The sequence below is a fragment of the Triplophysa dalaica genome, chromosome 6 (genome assembly GCF_015846415.1).
Source record: "Triplophysa dalaica isolate WHDGS20190420 chromosome 6, ASM1584641v1, whole genome shotgun sequence".
Lineage (NCBI taxonomy): Eukaryota > Metazoa > Chordata > Actinopteri > Cypriniformes > Nemacheilidae > Triplophysa > Triplophysa dalaica.
Genome location: NC_079547.1, coordinates 14,539,060 through 14,566,701, shown reverse-complemented (window position 1 = coordinate 14,566,701; position 27,642 = coordinate 14,539,060). Strand labels below are relative to the sequence as shown.

The 27,642-nt window shown below is 37.2% G+C and overlaps 1 protein-coding gene across 1 annotated transcript in view; it reads left to right on the top strand.

The window, feature by feature from the left end:
- gabrb3 (gamma-aminobutyric acid type A receptor subunit beta3) overlaps positions 1 to 25,896 on the top strand; it is a 45,625-nt gene extending 19,729 nt beyond the window's left edge. The window contains exons 5-10 of the mRNA XM_056749831.1: positions 1,764 to 1,846; positions 4,119 to 4,256; positions 12,470 to 12,622; positions 20,064 to 20,308; positions 22,792 to 22,872; positions 23,843 to 25,896. Of these exons, the coding sequence (XP_056605809.1) occupies positions 1,764 to 1,846; positions 4,119 to 4,256; positions 12,470 to 12,622; positions 20,064 to 20,308; positions 22,792 to 22,872; positions 23,843 to 24,193 (1,051 nt within the window). The 3' untranslated portion in view covers positions 24,194 to 25,896. The remainder of the gene's footprint in view (positions 1 to 1,763; positions 1,847 to 4,118; positions 4,257 to 12,469; positions 12,623 to 20,063; positions 20,309 to 22,791; positions 22,873 to 23,842) is intronic.
- Positions 25,897 to 27,642: the final 1,746 nt, after the last annotated feature.

Here is a 27,642-nt window from a genome sequence, read left to right as displayed (position 1 = left end):
TATAATATACATAACTATGTCTTCAGGGGAGTATAAAGACCTTACATAGTGAATCGGATCTAAAGCACATGAGCACCCATTACCACCAAAACACTGACATATGACCTGTGCGGTTCATGTCCGGCATCTTTTAGCGCTGGGAAGGCTCCATCTATCAGTTTCAAACAATCTCCAAATCCAGCGTTATATCCACCGTTCATATAACATTCCTCAGTGAAATGCAGTCAAACAAACACAGCTTAACTTCGCAAACGCATGTTGCTACACCTGGTTGTGCGTATGCTCATGCATTCCTTGGTTGACGCATGAGCGTGCTCCTTCTTCTCGCTCTAGCGGGTTGACGCGTGGACATGCTTTTCCGGGAGAATTGTCCAATAAGGGACTAAGAAAAGTTGTTATGAAACAGATTTTCATGTTCGAAAAAACGTCTGAAACCTATACAAACGCTGGGGGAATCATACGTCCAACTCGTTTTTTGATTAATTGACCATTTCAAGCATGAGAAGACAGCACGTTTAACATTGTAAAGACGTCGAAATGCATAAAACACTTTTGCACATCCCCTTTAAAAAGGAAAAAGAATTGAATGTCAAATTAAATAAATACATTGAAATCAATTATATAATCGTGCGTAGTTAGGATAGGAGAATAAATGGGTTTAGCGGATTAAAAAATATCACGTCCTTGTTGACATTAAAGGCTCTGGGACCAAACTCCATCTGTCACTTGGTAGAATCTTGCCAAACTGGGCAGATGCCAGAATGGACAAGCCAACTTGGACATGCCCTTATCCTTTAAAACCAGTAACAAAACTAGAGAACAACACAGATTACATCAGTAACAGGTTTACTTCCAACAATCAATAAAAAAAAATCATTATTTGGTTATGAGAAAGCAAACCCTACTTTCAATAATCAATGGTATTATCTTAGAGATGACTTGTCTTCATATTTGAAGTTCATACTGTGATTTCTAATTATGTCTGGGAACTTTCAGTACTTTTATTTAAGATTAGCAAACACTGTATTATGTGGTATAAAATACACTTATTGAAATCTCTGTTTTGTTCATGCCCACTCATGCACGATCTTGCATATTCATGGTCTGCGCTATATTTGGTTCAAAAGCCTTTTGAATGAGACATTTTTTCATGTTCCATCCTGTTTCACTGCTCCATTTACATTTCATGTTTTTAACCTTTTTTTGCTGTTTACTTATTCAGATCTCATATATAATTAATGTGATGCTCATAGTATTTAATAAAATCTTCATAAATAATAATATGGTACAGTTTCTCTTTGTTTCTGCTAATGTGGCACTTTCGTATGTTAAGAACTGATTAGCAAAACAGCACTAACATCATAGTGTAGTTCACCTGAATAATGTCCACAATAAATATTAAATAATTAGTTTTTCAGTATTGTTGAGCATGTAGGACATTGTCTTTTATATACTACCATATAAGTGTATTGAATTTATTGAGCTGTCTTTGACTGTTTTTTTCTGTTTGAGTTATCTGACCTGTGTATGTTTGTGTGGGTCAGGTTTTCCTATATTGTTAGGACCAAATATCCCCTCAAGGTATTAAATCCCCTTCATTGTGCGCACCAGCCACCTTGGGTGGGAACGAGAAGATGGCTTTATAAACATACTAAATAATGTAAATCTAAAAATGGGTTGTGTGAGGATTAGAGGATAGAAAATATCATTGGCTCAGTGTAAAAGCAATTGAAAGCCATAAACATGTTGGTCTGTGCTTCTAGAATCACCACCACAGCTGCTTGCATGATGGATCTGAGGAGGTATCCATTAGATGAACAGAACTGCACTCTGGAGATAGAGAGTTGTAAGTTTTATCTCACCTTGCACATGTACACACACACTCTCTTCTTCTCCCAAAAAGCATCTTATACCATGCAGCGTAAATATTCTTCATGGTCCATGTTGGTTAATGCTGGTTAGAGCTAGTCTGGAGATGGTCTATTTGGTGGATCAGTCAAACGCTGATAAACCTGTTACCTTTGAAAACAAACATGTGACAGTTGGAACCTAAGATGCTATGTTATTGTTATTTAACTCTTATCAAACTTTATATGTATAGAATGAGTTTAAGCACCCAAAACCATATTGATGTAGGCTGCACTGTCTACGGGGCCCAAATGTGAATTTCAGACAGTATTGTTTGCCTACAAATACATGCTAATAAACCACAAAACTCATCATGGTTTATGAACACGACAATACTGGTACAATACGGAACGGTCTGTGGCACAGTGGGATAACTGACCCCTAACAGCTTCCAACACTTGTGCATAACAGATGCTCATATGCATGATTATGCTAACAATGCACTTGTGCTGTTTTTTCTATTTTTCAGCATATGTTACACGTACTAATTATGGAAAAGAAATACTATTTTAAGGAACAGCATCATCAGAATTGAAATGAGGGAGAAGCTTTTCTGAACAAACATTATTTATTCAACATAAATTAAAGCTCTCTGATTAGCGAGTTTAAGGAAAGCGTCAGAAAACTGGGACAGAGATCTTAAAACATTTAGTTATTGATGTCCCTTGAAATATAGAACTGAAAGATAGAAGAAAGAAGTTATTGAAATATGATTGTTAATAAATCTGGCAACAGTATAGGGAGCAATTCTCAGTATTAACTAGTTGTTATAAGCATGCCTATTATTGGCATAGTGGCTGTTTATTGGCACTTATAAAGCACATATTCTGCATGATCATATTCTACATCCCTAAGCCTACCCAATACCTAAACCAAAAAACTACCACACAAAGTATTAATACTGTAATAGAGATGCACCGATTGCAATTTTCTTTGCCGATTTTATTACAATTGAAACCTGCCGATTCCGAATTTCTATCCACAAATTATAATTGACAGTATTCTATATATAAAACCATATTACTTTTCTTCACTGCAAATCTTTTTTTTTTCGTTACATAAATTTCCCTAAATGCAGTTCCCCACGCTGCATTAAATTACAATCTTCTCTTGCCCAAACAACTCTTAAATTGAAGAACTCTGGGACTGAAAAGAAGTACAAATAATAAAATATAACTAAACATATCACTTAATTTACCTTTTTCATTTTTGAACTCATCTCACAAAAGTCACAGATAACAATAAAATATTTCAACTTTATTGTCTGTGTCGGTTTATGAAACTAACATTGCTTTATTTCATTTTTGCTGAAATGTAAAATAAATTGACGTTATCTTGGGTCTGTAGTTTTAAAACAAGTTGTTTTAAAAAAAAAATCTTATGAGTGAATTTTACTAGATGTGTATTTGCAGTTTTTTGTGATAGTAAAGAACTCAATCAGATATACACTAAATCACATATTTTGGTTGATTTATTCATTTTTTTATTTTTAGGATTTAAAAAAAAAAAGTAGAAGTTGTGTTGAATGTCATTTTTCTTATGTGAAATTACCACAGTTTAAACGTAAGACAAGTCATCCGGTTGAATGGAATTTACGTTTTACACAGAGTAAACGACTTCATCATGAGTTTAGCGTCTGTCAGAGTTCAGCATTACTGTTAGCAAGCATACATGCCCCATGTAGACAGAGCAACGAGAGATGAACTACAGTGCACCTTTTTGTCTGTACAGTACATGATGCATGTGCACGCGCCTGCAGTCAGCCGATATGAGACATGCACGTCAGTCAGCAGAGACTGTTCCTGTGGACCCAAATATAAACGATTATAAACGAGCTGTGAAAGACAGGCTGTGCGCACGCACGTTTACATGTATACTTGCGGCTTTCAGTGTCCTGACGACTGTGAAGTTATTGCCCGCATCACGGGCAACAGAAGATCGGCTAGGAATCAGTGAGACGTGAGACTGACTGGCCGGTCATATGAAAAAACGGCCGATTCCGGTCTCTGGCCGGTAAATCGTTGCACCTTTAAATAATAAGCTACAAATTAAGAGTTTATTGGGGGAAACGTCGTAGTAAATGGTTTGTTAAAAGCGAGAATTGCCCCCTATACTGAAGTGTGACCATAAATCTTAATAAAACATAAATCGTGAGATATTTACTTGTTTTATTTATGCTTTGATTAATTTGATGCATATTTGTTCTATAGATGGATACACAACAGATGATATCGAGTTTTACTGGAAGGGAGGAGAAAATGCGGTGACTGGTGTGTCGCGAATCGAGCTCCCACAGTTCTCCATTGTGGACTACAAACTCGTTTCCAGAAATGTCGTCTTTTCCACAGGTAAAGACAAGACAGGCTGAAATTACAACCAAAAAGGCTTAAAACACACTAACCGTGTAATACGAAGCTTCAATCATATGCGTCATTGAAAGAGAGCATTTTCCTTTAAATAGGGTTTGTGAAGCAGACTTCCCCTGTGGTGCACACTACGAAGAGATTTCTAAATCTAGCCTGATTTTTTTTAAACATTGTTAATGAATAAATAATAGCTTGACTTGTTTTTATGTTTCTTTATTTTTCATTTCAAGAAGCAGAGTTCATCTAAAAATGAGAAATATCTCATTATTTATTTAACCTCAGAGTTTCAATTAATTTTAATACATTGACAGTTTCTATTGACCTTGTCTGTCAAAAAGGACCCAAAAGAAAAAAGGACCATCATGTTGTCACACTAAAGTCATGACAGCTTTGTGTGAATAACTGAGCAAGATTTGAGCTGTTATTTATCTTAGCCTTGTGACAGATCTTTTAGTATCTCTCCATCACCCAGGAGCCTTTGAGAGAGAGAGTCAACTCCGTTCACCTCATAAAACATTTTTTACTGCAATGGAGGTTCAGCGTAGCCTTAGTAGTTCCTGGAAGTTACTAGCAATGCATGGAGCTGCAGCAGAACAGACCAATTGAGATTAACATTTAACATATTCAAAGACATTTACAAAAATATAAGAATTAAAGGAATAACCAAGACTTCCTGGAACTCTAAATTCTACATAAATCATGTGACGCTTGAGCATTTCGAACTTGTCGCCATTCTCACTCTCTCTTACTTTCTCTCTCTCTCTCTCTCTCTCTCTCTCTCTCTCTTTCTCTCTCTCTCTCTCTCTCTCTCTCTCTCTCTCGCTCTCTCTCTCTCTCTCTCTCTCTCTCTCTCTCTCTCTCTTTCTCTCTCTCTCTCTCTCTCTTTCTCTCTCTCTCTCTCTCTCTCTCGCTCTCTCTCTCAACTGCTCTGCATCCCTCCAACTGTTAGTTTCTAATTATGCCTATTATATATTAAATAATATATCAGCTTGTTTAAATAGTCCAGGGAAAATTATTAGAATCCTTCTTCAAAAACCTTCACAACAAGGCAGGTCTTTTCCACACACTTAGCTCACCTCAGCTCTTAGGAGCATAATGAAAAAATACAGACATAGAATGTGTGTAGACAACAAGTAAAGCTCTCCAATGCAACCAAAGAGCCAAAGTTATGCAAGTAACTGCTTTAATTCCAAAATGTATTTTTTGGGGGTAGCCTTTAGTATACTTTCTGTAACTGTAGTCTATGTGTGCGATTTTTGTTACCCATACCCATAAAGGATATTTAATAATAGTCAACATCGTTTTTCAAAACACAGAAGTAGCGGCCGACCGATGGGTTTTTTAATGGCCGATACTGATATTAAGAAAGCATTGTGGCTGATTGGCCGATAGGAGGCCGATTGAACACATATGCAATTAATTAAGTAAATACAGTAACATACAGAAAGTTGGTGAAACTGAATGAACAATTATTGTGTATTACATGCCTAGTTAGTAACATATATGTTAATATATCAAGTAAACTTGAACACATGAAAAAGTCCACACATGACATAACGTTAATTGTGAGCAACTAAACATAGTTAATCATAAACATAGTTATGAATGAAATAAACCAATTTAAACATAATACTGTTACTTGCCATATCAAGTTTTGTATCTCATCAACCTTTTGCAATCCATTTTTCTGTGGTCGTAATATTTTACTAAGTGGCAAACGCTTGCTTCACATCTAAGGGGCATTTTTATGAATAAAATTCTAATGTAACGTAAGAAAAAATCTGGGGCGCCAGAAATAAACCGTAAAATAACAGTTATTTTACGGTAAAATTGAATGTTTTCCCCCGTTTTCCTTGTAAATGTTTGGTCTTTTCTGTAAGTTTACGTTTTTTTGACCATATTTGAATAATACATACTGTATATAATTTGTCAAATTCTGTAAAAGTACTTTTTTTACATTATACGTGGATGAACACTGCAGATAATGGTTGTTTTTGCGCAGTTCTTCTGTTTGTTCTGTTTTCTGCCAATGCAGAAAGAGTGAGAGCGATAAGCTCATTTGAAAAGCTGCCTAATTGCGGCCTGTGCATCAGATGCAATTTCTCCTTGTGATAGAACAGGCCCGTAAGAATGGTGAAGCAATTATCTGTCTATTTCCTCAAGCTTCTAAAGAGAATAACAGAGATAGAAGAGGGGAGAGTGTGAGAGATAGAGTCAGACAGAAAAAAGAGGCACTTGATACAAACATCACATATTCATGAGGTAGAAGACCCACTGCATAAATTATTCTCTTCTTGAACTGAGGCACTCATGAAGGCAGCGCTGGTAATGATTTTTTCCATCCTGAATTAATGACACAGAAAGAACTGGCTGTCTACTGCACACAGTAAAGGGATCATGGGAATAGTAGGTTTATTTTTGAAGAGGATGAAGCTACTTTACTGCTACTAACATGTAGTCAAACCTATACAGTATACAGTTCTGCTTATGGAAATGTAGTTAAAGGCTTATTTTATGCAAAAAATTCTGTCATTATGTACTCACCCTCATTTCATTCAATCATACAACGTCTTTCTTTGTTCTTCAGAACCAAAATACAGATTTTGTGAAATTGTTTTGTGTTTCTTGTTTATAATGGGATTGGATAATGAACACTGCATAAACTTTAATGACTTGCGACTCGACTCGACAAAATCAGAGAAGACTTGCGAGTTGACTTAGACTTGAACACTATGACTCGGCAAGTCTTAATATATTTTAAAACTAAACATCAAAGTTGGGATCGTAGTCGGCTGTTCTCTGGAGCAGATCACAAAGTTAAGAGTTGCGCGCTGTGTTTGGCACTGTACCAGAGTAAGTCTCGCCCATTGTGATGCGGGCGCTTGTCATTTATTAAAACTGTTCAGTGTTTCAAACCACATAATGTTTATTTCATATTTCGGACAATAACTGCATAAATTAGACACAAGTGCCAGTAAACTATAAATAATACTGTAACAAATCTCAATAAAAGGGAAGGAAGGAGTCGGGAACCGAAAGACATTTCAAACATTTAATAAAGTAATAAAACAGCCGGCGGCCCCTCACGGACGACCGCCGGGGAACAAAACATAAACATAAATACAAATACAACCGTAACACAAGTTCGGGCCCGGTCCTCTCTCTTCGACAGTCCGGTCGCTTGTTCCTTTTATATGCTCCCAATCTCCTACGTGATTCGAGCCCGGTGTGCGCACAGCTGGCGCTCATTCACAATTACTCACTGGACTCGAACCACGGTCTCGCCCCGCCTACTCTACTACAAATACATTTTAAATAATTTAACTTTGGAGGCAGTCATTATAAACCTTTCAACATTAAATTTTAGACGTTCTATTCATCTAAAATGCATCCAGTTGAGTAGGAAATAATGAAGCTTACTATTCTCCCTGGTCTCCCTCACACTCCTGTCCCAGCCATTCATTTTCATGTTGGGAGAAATGGGTGAGCTTGCATGTTGTAAATCCGCCCGACATAGCCCTGATAGTCTGACATCAAATGATTGTCTACCATAAAACGCAAAAGAGATGTAAATATGTTTAAACAAAAATATCAGAAAATCCACATTTCTGTGCATGCCCTTTGTAAGCATGAGGTGATCAGCTGTTTAATGAATGGAGGAAGGAGCGAGAGGCGGCAAACTTAAAATCTGTTTCATGAAACATGCCGTTTAGAACCTCATAGAAGATATTTCGTGATGATTTCAACTAGTTTGCTAGCCTGCCTAAACGCATTCCATGTACACAATATCTAAGATAATTGCTCTCTCAAACTAGCTAACGGTTGCTATCATACTTATTATTCATGATCGCTTGCTCATTCTGTGCAATCCGAAGCATACAGCATTACATTTTTAGTTGACAGTCTTAACACCTTTCTCAAATACAAGCTCTATATTTTTGCCTGTAACTAGCTAACAGAAATAAAAGCTAACATAAAGTGTGATTGTAGAATGTAGTGTTTACATTAAGAGATTGTGTATACCACACACATAAATCAGGTGGAGCCCAAACAACATTTAAAGATTTGTTTGTATTTTTATAGTTAGACAGAGTGAAAGACAGAGTTATAGAAAGGTATAAGAGATAATAAAGAGAATAGTAAATCATTTATTTATTTTATTAAGTATCTTTGTATGGATAGGACAGTGGAGAGTGAGACAGGAAATTGTGGAATGAGAGAGAGGGAATCAGTAGCCGAGAAAGGACCACGAACCGGGATTCGAACTCGGGTCGCCGGAAGTGCTACTGCACAATATGACGAATACATTATTTCTTACAACTAAAACAAATTGCCCTTTCATTAGCATGCCAGAAATACCAGATATTTTCTTACTTTCTATAAGAATTCTTTACAAAGATTATGTTCAAATATGTTTTATAGTCAATGCATTATTTAACATGATAATTAATCCCAAAAATTAAAATCCTGACATTATTTATTCACCGACATGTTGTTCAGTAACATTTTGATTTATGTTGTATACTTAAATTTATTGGAAGTTAATAATTTATAACAATAAATAATTAAATTTATACAATGTAACGTTTAATGAAAATTGCATTCTGTTTGTGATAAAAAAAATGTCAGTATTCCTACTGGAAAGCTTGAATACTCCATCCATCCATCCATCCATTTTCTTCCGCTTATCCGGGGCCGGGTCGCGAGGGCAGCAGTCTAAGCAGGGATGCCCAGACTTCCCTCTCCCTAGACACTTCCTCCAGCTCTTCCGGGGGGACACAGAGGCGTTCCCAGGCCAACCGGGAGACATAGTCCCTCCAGCGTGTCCTAGGTCTTCCCCGGGGTCTTCTCCCGGTGGGACATGCCCGGAACACCTTCCCGGGAAGGCATCCAGGGGGCATCCGGAAAAGATGCCCGAGCCACCTCAGCTGGCCCCTCTCGATGTGGAGGAGCAGCGGATCTACTCTGAGCTCCTCCCGAGTGACCGAGCTTCTCACCCTATCTCTAAGGGATCGCCCGGCCACCCTGCGGAGAAAGCTCATTTCGGTCGCCTGTATCAGGGATCTTGTCCTTTCGGTCATGACCCACAGCTCATTACCATAGGTGAGAGTAGGAACGTAGATTGACTGGTAAATCGAGAGCTTCGCCTTGCGGCTCAGCTCCTTCTTCACCATGATGGACCGGTACAGCGACCGCATTACTGCAGAAGCTGCACCGATCCGTCTGTCAATCTCCCGTTCCATCCTTCCCTCACTCTTGAACAAGACCCCCAGATACTTGAACTTCTCCACTTGAGGTAGGAACTCTCCACCTACCTGAAGTGAGCAAGCCACCCTTTTCCGACTGAGAACCATGGCCTCAGATTTGGAGGTGCTGATTCTCATCCCAGCCACTTCACACTCGGCTGCAAACCGTCCCAGTGCATGCTGAAGGTCCTGGTCTGATGGGGCCAGCACGATGACATCATCCGCAAAGAGCAGAGATGAAATCGTGTGGTCCCCAAACCCGACGCCCTCCGGCCCCTGGCTGCGCCTAGAAATTCTGTCCATAAAAATTATGAACAGAACCGGCGACAAAGGGCAGCGCCGCCGGAGTCCCACATGCACCGGGAACAAGTCTGACTTACTGCCGGCAATGCGCACCAAGCTCATGCTCCGGTCGTACAGGGACCCGATAGCTTGAATACTATTAAAGACAAAAGAACAACAATTTAATAACTTTGTTAATACCTAAAATACATTTTATAAAGTATTTTATAATATACTATATATATATATATATATATATATATAATATAACTGAGTTTACAGTTATACAGGTCAGACCCAAAATTAGAATGGTTAGAATAGTTGGTGTGTCCCATACAGCTATTATCTATAAGCTATATCTTCAGTCAGGTGTGTGAAGTAAAATTCTACAACAGTGCCCTTGGTGAAAATAGTCTGAACGTCATATCATATAAAACATTGTGAAGCCTTTCTGACATAAATGAATATACATCTAATATAATATTTAATTCAGTGAAATTGATTTGAGGAAAGAGAACTAAAGGCTTGTTCTTTTTTGGGAGGACTCAGACTTGATTATCTTGACTCAGGACTTGATTTGGACTTTTCTGTATTGACACGGGACTTGGATGCAATGACTTGAGTCTTGCAAAGCAATGACTCGGTCCGACCTCTGGTATTTTGTAAACACGACTATACTATGTCTTTTCTATGTGCTATGTATCATATCTTTATAACTTCTATATGCACTTCTGGAATTCAGCCAATCAGATTAGAGCATGCCAGATTGAGAAAGCACTTTCCAGTTTCGTGTGCAATATGCATCAGATGGGCAGTGAATAGACTGTGGGCAGTCCGTGGGCATGATGTCTGAGGATGAGGCTTTCTACTGCCATGAGTTATTTTCTAAAGAAGGAATTCACATTATCATTCATGGATCATTCATGCACATTTCATAGATAGACGCATGTCCTTGTATCTGTGTAAAGTGTGTACAGCACTGCATGTACTGAATGGCGACTGGTTTTTGTGTGTTATGTGTGGGAAGGTTGTGGGAAGTGTATAAGTAATTAGTCTGAAGTATATGTAGGTAGCGTAAGTTCATCATGTAGGTTATGTAGCACGTTTTAATAGATTGTGTGATTTGTGTACAGCTTGCATAATGTGCATCTGTAGGTTGTGTTATGTGCATGTAGGATGTGTGATTTATTCATAGGTTGGGAGTGTGCGTGTCTATCTGGGCTGAATGCTTGTTAGTCTTATTTTTTCACCTCCATAAATAACTAAGAACAGATTTATCTTTACAAAAGCGCCATGGTTCACTGTCAGATCACTCGCGTGTAGTTTTGCGGCAGTGTTGTTAGGCGGCGTTTTTCGGTGATGTTATATTGCCAAGCCCTGCTGTTCATTGTCGTACATTAAATGTAATGTGGTTCGCTTTAAAATCGATAATTATTTTTACACACTTAGATGTTGGGTTTTACACAAAGGTACAACTCAAAGTGTTCAATTAGAGTCATAATTTCGTTGCCACACTTTTTGTCTTCACCGTCTTACCTTTCTGATCTGCTGACAGTCCATCAACCTGCAAGAGCTCTTAGGTCTGCCAATTTGAAGCTCTAAGTGGCTCTTAGATCTAGGCTCAGGACTCAAGGAGATTTAGCATTTTCCATGACTTTGGAACAGTCTGCATACAGGAAATGAGAACTGCCCCTTTGACTAATTTTAAATCCAGGTTGTCTTATAATATGACTTTTGATGGAGTTGTCTTGTCTTGATGTTCTCTAGTTTTATCTGTGACTTTGTTGTTGTTTTTATTTCGTTGAGGGTTTTTACTTTGTACAGCACATTGGTGAACGTTGTCTTTGATCGTGCTTTCAAAATAAATTGAAATTTGTGCTACGGAATTTTATGATTCCTCATACTGTGTGACTATTACATTTCTAGGAGATGAGACTTCCAGATTTGGTTTGCAGACTAAACATTTTTTAAGTTTTTATTTTATAAAATTCTTAATGGCATAGTTCGGTTTCCAACGTTCTTTAAACTTCTTCCTTTGTGTTCTGATGAAGAAAGGTATACAGATTTAAAATTGCGCGATTTAAAATGAGGGTGAGAAAATGATGACAGAATTTTCATTTTTGGTTGAACTATCCCTGTAAGTCATATCTAAAAACAAAAATATAAGAAAGAGAGTGTTGGGTTTTCCGAATTAATCCGGAAAGCAAAAAAAACCCACTGGTACAATATTCTGGTATTCATCATGGAAACCCTAGCTTCCTAGTTGTTGGTATCGCAAAAACAAGCAAAACTTACATATTTTTTAGAAAGTGTAAAATGTGTTGATGTCACATGTACAGTATGTATCCTCTATTTTCATGCCATGGCAGTTTAATGTTTAATGTTTACGAACTGTTTGCTTTTTTCTTCTTTTTCATTACGGTATTTGTCCTTAAGGCTATGCTACAAACAAATTGCATTTTTTTGTCCACGCTTGCCAGTTGCCATAGCAACAAAAGCTATCTGTTCTGCCAATGCTATTGATGTAAAATGTTAAAATCTCTCCAAGTGCTTTGAAATAAATATCCATCTTCTCTCTCCCTCTTGTCTCTCCCTATCTGCTATCACTCACTCACTCTTCCTCCTTTCTTTTCACTTCTATTTCTTTCGCTCATATTTCTATGCCAGGTGCCTACCCTCGACTGTCTTTGAGCTTCAAGCTGAAGAGAAACATCGGTTACTTCATCTTACAGACCTACATGCCCTCGATCCTGATCACCATCCTGTCCTGGGTATCCTTCTGGATTAACTATGATGCCTCAGCAGCCAGAGTGGCATTAGGTATGCTCTATAGCACACCCTGCATGGGCTATCCTGTTTACAGCTGACAGCAACAGGGCAGAGATTTCCATGTCCTCTTTCACTGTCGAAGCGCATGCTTTATTGAACAGCACATTGTTGGATGTTCCAGTAACTACAATGCCAACATTCAATATTCTATTTGAATTGTAACTCATTCTGGATGCACTCTAGGCATCCTCGGAGTTCAGTCCTTCCCTTTGGTTTACCTTTTCTCAGATCTCGCCTCCAGACAAACACACACTCGTACGCATGCAAAGACAGATATTGTTGGGGCGCATGCATCATTTAACAAGGAACAAGGTAGACCCATCGCTCTGAGGTAGCCACAGACCCAGTGCCTTTGACACACTACGGCTCATAAAGAGAGTTCTAGTGTGTGTGTGTGTGTGTGTCTTTCCACTGCAAATTGCCGTGATGTTACTGAAGTATGAGGAGTGACTCAGTTTGCCCGAAAGGCTGCAGACTCTCACCGGTTGTTATGAGTAGCAGGACACAATAGCTCTTTTCCAAAAACTTGAGCTTGGTGATCTTAAAGGGATGGTTCACCCTTACATGTATTCGCCCACATGACATTCCCAACCTGAATAAGTATGTTTCTTCTGCAGAATAAAGAAGAAGATATTTTTAAGAACGTTGGCAAACCCTCATTTGGCCCTCATTGACTTTCATTATATGGACACAAAGACATTTCTCAAAATATCTTCTTTTTTGTTTCACAGACGAAAGAGTCATATACAGGTTTTTAACACCATGAGAGTGATAAATTAGGAGAGAATTTTTATTTCTTTAAAGATACCTCATTTGCCCCAAAGCTTATTAGGGGAAAAAGCACATCCCAGAATGCACTATGGTGATTCAAGAAAATGACATTGAAATAAAGCATTCCTGTAGCTCAGTGGTAAGAGCATTACGTTAGAAACACAAGGTTGTGGGTTTGATCTCAGGGGATTGCACATACCTATGTAAAAATGTGGAGGATAATGCAATGTAAGTCACTTTGGATAAAAGCGTCTGCCAAATGCATAAATGTAAAACCATTTCATTCAATACAAAAGTAAAGAAATGTTGATTTGGTGCTTATGTAAAGCATTCCAGATCACTCACTCATGTGATTTAGCTGACAGCCAGGCAGTTCCCTATGCACCTCTGAACCAAACTTCTGCCTCATTGCTTCCAGCCTACTCACTTGGCATTTTGGACAGAGCGACCCGGTGTGTAGTCCGTCTATTTTGCACGTGCAGTAGTGGCATCTGGGTTTTTCTTTTAAATCATAGATTACAAACGGCAGCTGAATGTTTTATCGTTTTATGCATCTGAGTGTGTGCACACACACCCAGGTGCAGTTAGAGCTCTCTGAGATGAATTTGATGTGTTGGATGTGGACCTGCTTAAGGAAAACTGTCCTCATTAACCATGTTAAGTTGAGAAATTCGAACGCTTTACACAGGGAGGGATTGGCCTCATGGGTTTCCCACAAGCACACAATCTATATCACCTGCCCCCATGCCGCTGGAAATTGCTTTGCAAGGCTGCACCATTTGTAACCTGAAAATATGGATAAAACTGTGAGAATGTCATTTATCTCTGTATGACTGTGATTCAATATTTTAGAGAAGTGAAGTGTAAATATTTACAGATACAGATATTTTTTGTTTTAACGTACATTAGTCTGTGTGTAGGATTCCCAGAGAACCATTGAAAATACCTGTAGTGTTGTTTTTAATTGTGTAAAGATTAATGTATGCTGGGTAAGAGACTGTAAACACAGACGCCGTACTTCATTGAGAAAGCAGCATGAGAGCTATTTGCATTAGAAAAAATGGACTCTGGTTGACTCATTTGGGCGTTCAGTCACTGTTAATCATTTTTGTACCGTCTGGAAGCTAGCTTTCCTATACAAGAATTAGCATGCTCTAAAGTAGGTGGGATTTTTTTAATAAACAGCCAATTGAAAAAGTGAGGTACAAAAAAATGTAAAAATGTGGGGCGTTTAGAGATTTTAGTTAAGGAATTATGTTCAACTGCTTAGTGTGCAAGATTCAGCATTATTGAAGCAATATTACAGTTGCAAAATTTAAGTACACTCTTCATATTTGGCCAATGATATGGAGCATCTGTGCTTCTCTCCCCCTTTAAAAGGACCAGCTGCTGGTGATCTATGCAGCTTTGTGAACTCCTCCTATCCTTCTACTATGTCGCTCTCTCCATCCTTCCTCTCTCTTTTCGTTCCTCTTTTTTTTTTTTTTGTCTTTTTTTGCTGTCCTCCCACAGCTAGGCAGCCAACTGAAAACAAAGGGATCAATGCAGCTAGAAAACAATTACATTTAACTTCCATTTCAATCCCAGGGTATGCAGCAGCACAAATGAATCTCAGTCTTAATGCCCCAGTCTAACCGCCTCTCACTGCCTCACTGACTCCATTCATCCTCTAAAGCCACATCCGGCCCGGCCCAACCTCATACTGTATCTCACTCTGCATTACTGCATCACACTTAAGGGCTTGAGTCATTTCAGAAGGGAAGTTATCAACTGATACAAGAAGCAAGCCTATCAAATGATGTAGATGATGTTTCGTTGATGCGTCTTTCGATTCGATTTTTTTGCTGACGTGGTCGATCGCGTGGATCCTTTCTCGGGGGGTTGTTGGAATCTAAAGACTGCTTAATGACTCGAACAGAGAGGGTTTTGAAAGTGAGTTACGTTTGCAGTCTAGTCTGTATGTTATTATGAAGCATATTTTAATACTTCCAGAAATATCAGGGAGGAGGAGACGGGCCACTTTTGTTGTGGCCTTTATTGTTTTAGTGAAGCCCCCCTATTCCAGTTGTTTTTGTTTTGGTGTGCGGTGAGTAATGATAAAAAATATTAAGCTTTCCTTGAATTTACAGCTAATTATCCAAAAGATAAAAGCACAATATGAGTAATTTGCCTTGCTTGTAGTTCATGAACTACCATGTAATAAGTTAGCTAAAGTTAAGTTTACTCAGCCTTACTCAAATCTTACCACTTTCCTGCCTAACAAGTTTAGCCCCGACTCATACCAGAACTGTCGAAATGTTACGAGATTAAAGTCGATATGTTACAAGAATAAAGTCGAAATGTTATGAGAATAAATTCGAAATGTTACAAGAATAAAGTCGAAATGTTACAAGATTAAAGTCGAAATGTTACAAGATTAAAGTCGAAATGCTACGAGAATAAAGTTGAAATGTAACAAGAATAAACTTGTCGTAATACGTATTTTTTTACGTGAAAGGTGTAGTTTAAGAGTTTAAGTTATGTTTAAGCACGTCATCTGAACCAGTGAGTTAGTTCCTAGTTCATGTCTGATTTTTTCTTCTGAATAAATTCAGTTTCCTACATAACCGCTACAGTGTCCTTTTACTAATTATAACTCCGTGATGATGCGCCAAAAGACAAAGAATTTTCTTATTTTTCTCAAAATATTTAAAGTTTATTCTCGTATTACTACAAGTTTATTCTCGTAACATTTTGACTTTATTCTCGTAACAATTCGACTTTATTCTCGTAACAATTCGACTTTATTCTCGAAACATTTTGAGTTTATTCTCGTAACATTTTGACTTTATTCTCGTAACAATTCGACTTTATTCTCGAAACATTTTGAGTTTATTCTCGAAACATTTCGACTTTATTCTCGTAACATTTCGACTTTATTCTCGTAACATTTCGACTTTATTCTCGTAACATTTCAACTTTATTCTCGTAACATTTCGACTTTATTCTCATAACATTTCTACTTTAATCTAGTAACATTTCGACTTTATTCTCGTAACAATTAGACTTTATTCTCGTAACAATTCGACTTTATTCTCAAAATCTTGGATTTATTTTTATTTTAACTTGGCACTAAAACGCCGTCGTAGTATTGCATATTAATTGTATTAAATTAAAACTACAGTTTTTGATTCTTTGCGGAGGTCAACTGGAAGTTAAGTTTGGGCTACTGAAGGTCTGGAACTTATTGCCGCTTTCTTGAGGCCATATGACTAACAGGTAAAGCAACCAATTACACTTCGTGTTGTGCCGCATCATGTTTGGAGACATGGACATGTCCCCGCAGTAACAGAGCGGTTTACATTCCCATACGTGTCAAAAGTAAACAGCAACAAAATTATTTTGATTTATTTCAAAATGAAGATTATGCCGAGCACCTTGGATACTTTTGAGAATGAAGCATTTAGTCCATCGTGATGAATTCTTATAGTAACCGTTGTAAACACGACAGCTTACTTCTTAGATCACACGGCTTGTGTTGTTTCCAGGTGGACCATTAAAGAACGCAACATGCACGTCTCCCGGAAATCCTGTGAAATTCAACCAATCAGATGATGGCTTCGAACATGCTGAAGTGTTTCCAGAAAAGTGTGCCTTTTGCATCACACGTTTAGCCAACGTTCCGCCGGCGTGATGTCTGAGGCTGAGACTATATCTAATACAGAACTATGTCTATTATTTACATAAAAATGGTTACAAGATGGCATCCGAGTGCATGTGTCTGGTCAGGTTGCTTCCAAGTACAAGCAAATGCATTTTTCTTTTTTTTTTTGTTAAAAAATGTACCAAAAAAAGAAACTACATGCCACATTGTGCACAACAGACAAGTCTTAGCATTTGATCTTCCATTGCTGTGACACAGTCATGCACAAATCAATGCAACATGCTCCATGTGCATCCCTCTTCACACCAGAACGCTGCTTTTCAGTTTATGTGGGCTAGGACAGGCATCCATCTGCCCACACATGTCCTCTTTCACTCTGGAGACTCGGGGCTTTATGGCTGAATCGCTGTGGGAGTGAAGTGACAAACCCATTTCCTTTCGTCCCTACGGATGTTATACCCTTCATTGTAATACTCTTCTCTGGTAATACCGCTTGAGAATAGGTTGGAAGTCTAGACATGCACATTTTGGTTTGTCAATTATGTATTTCTGTGACAACTCACCTGTTAAGGGTTTGGATTCTGTCCATGTTGGAACATAATGCTCAGGATGGATGCCGAGGTCCAAGCTGGTTGATGTGCTATTCAGTACATGTTCCAAAAACCAGCTTGACCACCCTAAGCTGATATGACCTGCTGCTAGATGGGTTTTGCAGGACCAATATGTTCTACCAGCTTGCACTGGACATCTTAGACTTCTAGTGCCCTTTACTTCCTGCCTCCCTATAGTGTCCCATGAAAAGCCCATAAACATAAAACATTGACTGAATAGCATATGCTTTACGTCAAAGAAAATATATGTTCACATCATAGTGTCGGACAGAAATCACTTTGCTCGCTGTGGAAACCTGCTCACTGTAGCATTAGGGTGAACACCCACATTAAATTATTAAAGGCCATTTAAATAGTCAGGAGACTGAAAAGCTTGTACATTCTTTTACATTCACCGTCTGAGATGTTCTGGGTATTTAAAGTCATGGCCGCAAAGTGCCTGGATTGTAATTCCAGGATTTGTGCTAAATGTAACTTTAAATGTTAATGCGGTGCTGCTCGGGGTGGAAAGTAGGACATTCCCGCTTTGCAGTCAGCAGACGAGACCTCTTTCCTGTTAAAGAGGTAATGACATTCCACTGAGAGTGCGAATGTGACGGAGACATGGTCCCATGTAAAGCCCCCTGCCCTGCACTTATTACACTTTAATTTGAGGAAAACCTAAATGTTACCTGATGTACCTTTAGTTTTGAAGTACTAAACTAAGATCAGGCTTATCTTAACGTTGTTGGGATAAACTGTAAAGCCGTAAAAAAAGAAATGTATTGACTATTTCTAGGTATGTGTTTAGGGAAATGATCCTGTAGTTTGATTTTGTTGAAATTCAACAGACACTGGACTGGAATGGTCACAATTCATCTAGAAATGCTGATTAAAGGAAAATTTGGAAAGGCATCTTATTTTTATCCACGGATGTATGTTTATATGTACAGTACATATAAATTTGCACCACTGAATCCCTGGCCATCACCAAAAAATCCCAGTCTTTGAACACTTTTCAATGCTAAAGCAACAACATGTTTTGCTTGTATTCAATTGAAATTAGATGGTTAGGCCAAAAACTCATTTCATACTGGACGATATGGCATTGTTTGTGTATTTTTCATATCAGGCCTAATTGTATTTTCCACAAAGGCCATTTATGAAGAAACCTTCTTGAAAGTGACAAGTTACATAATAACGTGTCACCTCACAACTTTATTTGATGCCGACTGCCATCATTTCCCAAATGCCAACACGTTTGTGGATACCAACACTTTAAATAATGGCAGATTGCTGGTGTTAAGAAAAGTTTGGAGAAACAATGGCGACTAGAGTGGGAGTTTGAGCAGTATGTTTGCGTTATCTTCTCTGCGTGTGTGTGTTTGTACATTTCAGAGTGGGTGTTTGACCAGTTGGAATATTGCTCCTCTTTGAACTCAGACGCCAGTGACTCAGGATTGACTCACAGTATAAACAGCATAGGGTATCACAGCGTAGAATCCAAACGAAAATGCACAAGCTGTCAAATATTCAGCTTATATAATTCAATCTATAATATAAGACTATTAAATATGAATTTGACATTTGGGGAGGAAAGGGAACATTTGGGAAAGCGAGGAAAGGGGAAGATGGCAAAGGAACAGTTCTGGGCATGTGTGCTGTGGCCAACTTTGTTGATCAGTCATGCTGTTTCAAATACTTTATGTTTTTCTCACTGTCTCGGACTTGGCTTCAGTACAAATGAATTGAATATTATCAACTAATTGGGTCGGTCTTCACATAACGCACAATATACAAAAAATCCTTTTAGTAGCCGATTGTAGACTTAGAGGCAGTCGGCTATGGGATAAAACAGCATTTTATTTGATATTGAAATGAATGATGTTGTTAACTGTGATTCTGCCATCATAAGTGGATTATTCATATCTAGATTTGACAGTGTTGTTTTTGTATAATTCCGTTAAGTAAGCAGCGCTCAGATCTGGCATTTTAAACATTCTCAGAGTCCAGATTTTTGGTGGGCGTCAGAACAGAGGTGTCAGAAGAGAGCGCTTTCCTCCCTGGCTGAGTCTCTTCCTGAATTTTCAGTGTCAATGTGTTCTCCCTTCCATAAGCTCGTACTTTGGAATGAGTTAAATTTAAAGTTGGCTTATAGAAAGTACTTTATGGAGCTATGTCCAACGCTCTTTATAGTCAACTTGAACTCTTTATGTAGCAGGTATGTTTTTGAATGTTTGGATCACTGCTATGCCTACAGTATTATATAAGCAAGGGTTAAATAGAAATGCTGGACTGTACTTAAATGTATTGAAAATAGTTTTTAGAAATCATTGTTATCCTATTGGTCATTGGTCATGTGTACAGTATTTTCACTTGTTATTCTATATTAAACAAAGTTCAAATTCAATTGCATACAATTCCACAGGTATCACCACTGTGCTGACCATGACCACCATCAACACCCACCTGAGGGAAACACTTCCAAAGATCCCATACGTCAAGGCCATAGACATGTATCTGATGGGCTGCTTCGTCTTTGTCTTCTTGGCTCTGCTGGAATATGCTTTTGTCAACTACATTTTCTTTGGCCGAGGCCCTCAGATGCAAAAGAAACTGGCTGAGAAAGCTGAAAAAGCCAATAATGACCGCAACAAATACGACGGCAACAAGGTAAAAGTAATTATCTATTGTCGTGACGCTGCAGATTGCATTGTGTCCAAAGAAAGGCATGAATGATGGGAAGATATACAATATAGCTACACAATTTACACAAAGGCAAAAGGTTATTTACAATAAGGTGACCAGACATGCCTGTTCCCGGGGACACTGCCTGCACAGAATTTCGGCTGCGTCCTCCTGAGGTCACGTTTCTGGGGATGCAGGAATACTGTTTGACGCATCTTGTGAATTTATGTCCATCACGCATCATGTCAAATTCGTGCTGAGAAGAAATGAATTGCTAGTTACTAATTAATTTCTATCTCCTATATTAACCTCACTCAAAATAATTTTATGTTGGATTATCTTAATTTATTATGACACCCATTTCCACACAATTGAATTGATTTGTTTGTATTTAAGATTTACTTGTCCACACAATTCACCAAGTTTAAGTTCATCAACTTATCTTATTTAAGCTTAATGTAATTAATATGTGTTGAGCCAATTCAATTTGAATACTTCAGTAATGTAAGCAAGATGTAATGTATGGTGCTAACAGGAAGCACAAGATAGTTTATTGCATGACCATTTGCAGAGTATTTACTCACTGAGTAATGCTGCATACATGCAAAAATGGCATAAATGTGCTCGTCCCCAACCTAAGTAAAACCTTTACCCTTCACCACAATGGTAACCTCTCTAAAATAGAACAAAGACAACAGAAAATCTTATGAATTTTAACATAACATAACAGAACAGTAAAAACAAGACCTCTTGTCTTTCATCCAGCACAAAAACACACATAAAATAACATTTAATTTTGAAATTTACTATCTAAATCCAGTCACAAGGGCAATGCATGCTGGGAACTCAGTCCACTGTGTAGTTTCAGTGAGTCAATGAAAATGATTCAGGTTGTCCCAAAACAAGTTATGTCAAAGAGTCGCCTATTTATGTCAGTATTACAATTTAAATTGTGCTTGAACAAGAAACACATAAAAATATGTAAGATCAAACTATATTAATTAAGTTAAACAAACAACCACCAACAATCATTTTTTTTTTGAGTGCTCGATAGTTAAGTGATTCAAGGATAGACATGAAACGGCTCTTTTAAATCATTCAAATAAATAATATAAAACTGCATTTTATAAAATGGATTTTAAAGTAAGACTTTGAATTTTAATATTTAAATGAATTTTAAACTATTGTAAATAGTAAAATTACATCAGAAGTAACTGTAATAAAATAATAGAAAAATAAGAGTAAAACCTTACTTTACTTTTTCAAGGGGAAAGTAATTAAATTACAGTAACTAATACTTTGTGACTAGTTACAGCCAACACTTAACTCTGTTTACACATGAGCATCTAGAAAACACAAGCGTCTCTTGTATCATAAAGCCAAACAACACGTCTGCAGGAGACACGTATTGTGACATGATGCACAATGCACATAGATTCACATGACACGCCACACATATTTTGCATTCCTGAATCCCCGGAAATGCGAACTCTGGAGAATGTTACCGAAATCCTGTGCATGCAGTGTCCCCGGGAGTAGTCACGTCTGGTTACCTTAATTTACAGTGTATACGATTTAAAGACGAAAAAAGGGTTTAAGCATAAAAACAATAAATGCAATACTGCTTAAAATTGTTGTTGATAAAAAAATATTTATTTTGAAAAAAATATTTTTTAATGGAAACATCTTAACGTCTTTGACCCATAAATTAAGTATTAATAACCAAACAAATTCAATCTTACTGTTACTTTTTTTTTTTAAATCCGTACTGTACAACGTGTTGCAAGTTTGGTTGTTTTCCAGCAAAAAACATTTTTTTGCCTTCTAATAATTCAAATAATCCCTATTATGAAGCATATTAACCAACAAACACTATAGCAGTGGTTCTCGAACGGGGGGGGGGTGGTGTTGGGCCAAGATGGATAACGGTTGGGCCACATATTTTGTGGCATTATATGAAATATAGAAATTAATCATAGATTTTATGCAATTAAACGTCGGAATAATATATCACCAAGCAAAAGTACTGATTGTCAAGCATTGTATACGGTTTTGGTTGAATTCAAATACTGTATTTACGATTCTAAGTTTTTATTTGGGGCCGCAAAACACTGCACAAGGGCCAAAAGTAAGGGCCTTACAACAAAATTGTTTGAGAACGACTGCACAATAGAGACAAAAGTATTGGGACGCGCCCTTTTCCGAATGCGTCCCAATACTTTTGTATTTCGGTTTAAAATCACGTTTGTGCATGGAATTAAGCTGTGTAAGGGATCTACAAAATTATTGTATAAACAGCAAAATATTTAAAGTTTTTTGCGGGAGAGTAAACTTTTCATTTAAGCAGCAATGATTGGAAATCAGAAATGTTTTGAAGAATGTGCATTCTGTCTTTTTAATCAAAAGGAAAATCTCAAAAATTCTTGAATAATACTCAAGAATGTTTTTTTTGTGCACTTTCTGACCAGCCTGTTCAAGATGGAGGCAACTGCAAGCCATCAGCCGTTAAACAATCCAATCAGGTACAAGGCCATCGTCATTCACGAGGGGTGAGTGCATGTATCATGCCAGTTTTTATCAACATACCTTCAGAAATTCTTTAGTTTTTCAATCTAGCGACACTGTTGTGAAAACATACATAAGGCTGTTTATTAAGTTGTTTATCAACTTTGGTGAAGTTATATTATAATTTCTATACTTGTTTTCATTTCATGATTGTGTGAGGACATTACCATAATTTCTATTTCGTATGTCCTTCACTCAGTGGAGCATTCTGGTTCAGTACACTTCATCTCATACGACAATATTCCATGCATATGTTCTGTTGTTTGATACTATCACAAACACTGATCCAGATTATGACTCGAGGTCGAGCTGTAATGATATTTCTGCTAGAATGTATTTCTGAATTATTTATTACCGCAGAGACTCAGAGGTAATAGTAAATAGACAATTAATCTGATGGAGTTACTTTCTCCTGAGAAATAACCTGAATATTGAATGTGGATGTTGTTTAGAGAAATACCAATTATTTAGTGTAAGGGTTTTTATGGATTTTGAATTTATTCATTATAACTGTCAAACTGTTAAACTAACATTTTAATAAATGTATTAAAAAAGTTAAACTTCAGTCATTTTACATTTTACTCAAGTGTTCCCAGAGGTCCCCACATTAGCATCAATTCAACTTATTAACAGCATACAACCATTTATAAGAATATCATTTTATTGTTGTATTTTGCAATCAAAAAGGAAATGGAGGACGATTCAATCCAACACTTTAAGATAACTGAAAATCCTTGATGATATTCTTCTAAGTGACATTTTCTTACTGTTACTGCATTTATCATTAATAATTGTTTAATTTCTGATGCATTTGATTTTTATAGTACTAGAAATTAAAATGATTGTGTACTTCAAACGTGTATATACTTAAATGTAATTACTGTTATAAGCGATGAATACAAAAATCTTAGTTTTGTAGATACATGCGATGACTTGGATTGCCTGTTCTTGCAGGTGGACTCCCAGGGAAATATCCTTCTGACCACCCTTGAGATCCACAACGAGGTGGCCGGGAACGAGATCACCACCAGCGTCAGCGAGGCCCGAAACTCCACATCAATGGTATTTGATAACTCAGGGATCCAATATCGAAAGCAGAGCACAGCACGGCCCGAAACGGCACGCCACAGTCTGGACAGGAATGCGCAGCTGAAGAAGCCGCGGCTGCGCAGACGTTCTTCGCAGCTTAAAATCAAAATTCCTGACCTCACAGACGTGAACTCCATCGATCGATGGTCGCGGATAATATTTCCCGCCGCATTCTCCCTTTTCAACTTGATCTACTGGCTGTACTACGTGAATTAGGCTTCGGATGTCAATGGGCTTTCCCCCTTTGCAGTTATTTTTCATGTTGCCAAGTGGAAAATGGAGACTTTTTTGCTCCGACTAAAGGACGTACTAATACGCTATATATATATATCTATCAAGGTTTTTCTACATTTAAACCCTTCCAGGGGTTCAGAGGAAGTACTACCTGCACTAAAAGGGGCTATCTCATCACATGCCCACACGACATACTCAAACATTCCCATTCACAAACACATAAATCAATTTTCTAAAGACTCTTTCTGTATATAGGTATTGAATTTTTTGAAGCCACAAGACTTCCGCATGATGCACTGTTTTTAATTCGTACAATCTGGATATGAAGTCATGGATTGCTGTATGTTATCCCGATTGAAGGATGCTGTTTGCGAATGTTTCATGCCAATAAATCTGTGTTTGTTTGTTTGGAGGGCAGGAGATTGATATTAAAAGAATATTATATTATGATATTATAATGTTATTAAAGAAGAATGTGGAAGCGCAATATAGAGAAAAATGTAGGTGGAATTACATCTTCTACATCAGCTGTTCTAAACTTTACACTTTGCTGTTTTGATCTTATTTAGACAAAGTTTGTGTATAATCATGTTATGATATGCTTTTGGAACGTCATTTCCATCTGCCTTGGGTTGATATGATTATATGCCACTTTTTGCAATCATCATGTAAAGTGCTACGGTACATGTAAGATAAGATTGTACACTTATCTAATTTCAAGGATATCAAAAAAGAAAAAAAAACATCAGAAATGTGGAATATCTGAATCAGGGCCTGCAGAGGATTTCCATCATTCCATCATAAACATCAGTAGACAAACATTTCTGACATTGTGTTTCAGATGTGTCGCTTTTTGTTAGTGTATGTGTAGTCAACAACCGTATGATTTTCAAGTGAGTGATCCCCTCCTTTTCTAGGAATGCTTGAGTCATTGTTTTATTAAGATATTATTGTAGGCCTTACGTAAACAGTGTGGCCCATATTTGAGACGCATTGCATTTTATTTTCTTCACTATAGGAGGGGAAGGTTACTTTCAGTGAATGAAAACGCTGCATTTGAGAGGATTGTACATTGACATCGATACACAACTTGTCTCAGGTTCTCCTCTAATATAATAATGACCCATATTTCTCAACGTCTTATTTGTTGTAATTCATTTGTATTATATCCTCTTGTACAGCGCCATCACAGATTTTTCTTGATGTAGAGACCGCATGATATCGTTTGCATATAGAGATTGTATTTTGATTTTGTTCGAGACGTTTCTTTACCAACGATCATTATTAGCACTTACTCTGTTTCACGGGCCTGTCTGGAGTAATGCTGTATACTTAACTCATGCTTGCAAACCGTCTAAATATATTTATAAATCTCTTTAAAATATTCTGTGTGTGTTGATAACATGCCATTTTAACATGTTGCTCTGTGTCAGTAGATGCTCATTATTCTTTAATTGCTTTTTTTCCTCTTCTATTGTATGTTGTACATATATAACCCACAATCCACATGTGTGACCCATCTTTTTTTGTAATATTCAGTTTTGAAGGTTTATTCTGTACAGTCCACCCCCAAATAATCACCAGATCTCTATTTATGAAATGTGTTAACATGATTAGATAATGAGGGGGTGAATGTGCAGGGGGCAATATGAAGAAACGGAATAAAGTTTACTCTTTCAAGTATATATTTTGTCTTATTTCAAATGAAATCCAGTGTGTTTTTGACATACTGTGTGAATACTAACTTTAAAATACTAATATTATTACTCATTTTACATATATTTTCTAAACGGTGTAAAAAAAATGTCTAATTTTTTCTTGAAAAATTTACTAGCAAAAATTGTGCAAATAAACACAAAAATTAAGTAAATCCTACTAGTTGTTTTTACAGTGTATTTTGTAATAACTGCTAAACTGTATAATTCTCCCCGTCAACGATAAACTATTCTCTCGTATTACTTCAGGAAACATAAAATAATTTCATCCTGGTAAAATTTTTCATGTCTGTGCATTTCTTTCAACCAGCTTTATGAAATCATTCACAATTTCACAAGTTGCCCTTTTTTTCTTAAGATTAAATGTAATAGGTATGCCTGTTAGTAACTAAACAAGCAAAAACTTGATAAAGAAAACTGAAAAATCACCTCAAAGAAAGATAAAATCAGCATGATCTCTTAAAATATGTAAATAAAAACATCCAACTTTGTCCTAGATTTCTCGAGAAAACAGACGAGCATGGCACGAATGTCAGAATCTCTCCCCCAATGGTCATGTTTGCGTCTAAAGCAGGCCAAGTTTAACATAATGAGTTCGGCATCATAAACATGACAAATGTTATTTGTGGCTTATGTGAGGGATATAATTTAATAGATGATGTGTTAATCGGAGGCTCCGCTGTAGCTGGGGTTCTGTTGTTGAGATTATATCTTGTCAGTGCAGCTGAATAAGTTTTTAACTAGTGTGATTCATCGGTTCTTCATCAGTAATTTCAAGGACACTGTGTGTGTGTGCGTGCGTGCTTTCGTGTGTGTGGTAAAGCACTAAAGTCATTATCATCAACTTACCTGCATATTCAGCCACAAAGAGTCCTTTAAGACTCAATCATATTTTAGCAGCTTGTTTTCGGTGTCTGAGCTTTCTGTAATGTTGGTTTATATTTCACAATGTTTCAGGGTTGAAGATCAATGCTAAAATGTATAATTACAGCCTCGGTTCGTCGTTTACATCATACTACAGTAATTCACAGCAAATTTGAGCAATTTTCTTTTTTATATCTATAGTCTGTAATATCTCTAGTCACTCTGCTTTCAAATGGCTTTGCTGGGGATGATTTATTTGGATGAGCTTCTCGCTGTATTCACATCAACCTCTGTCATTCAATGCTCAAATCACATTATGTTTATTATAACAATTATTCAGATTATGTAAACCAACATAAAAAATGGCAATCACCTTCAGATGCATGTGCATACATGTGCACACAGGCCTTGATTTATTTCTCTAAACTAATTTGAAAAACGGATACCTTAGTTTTGGCAGGTATTACTAACTTAGGTAGCAATGCACTTGCAAGCAGAACAATTTCTTCTCTAATGAATCCCAGGAGTTGGCAACTAATAGATTTTTAATCTGATCCTCCCCCTGCCACCCAACTAATGTGAATATGAAACAGGATCGTTCAGGTATATCATTTTGTCTTTTTCAAAAAATAACACCAGCTTTGGGCAGCAAATATTGGGTCATCGATTCTTCTTTTCCATATTGATCTTTTAAGATGATTAATCAGATTCGGAAAGAGCTTTATTACACACAAAAGGAATTTGTCTTAGTGACAGAAGATTACAGTGTACATATAGTTGAAAGTGACAAGACTTTTTACTACAAAAATAAGTGAGAAATAAATTTGTAAAAACTGTACACTTTGACAAAAG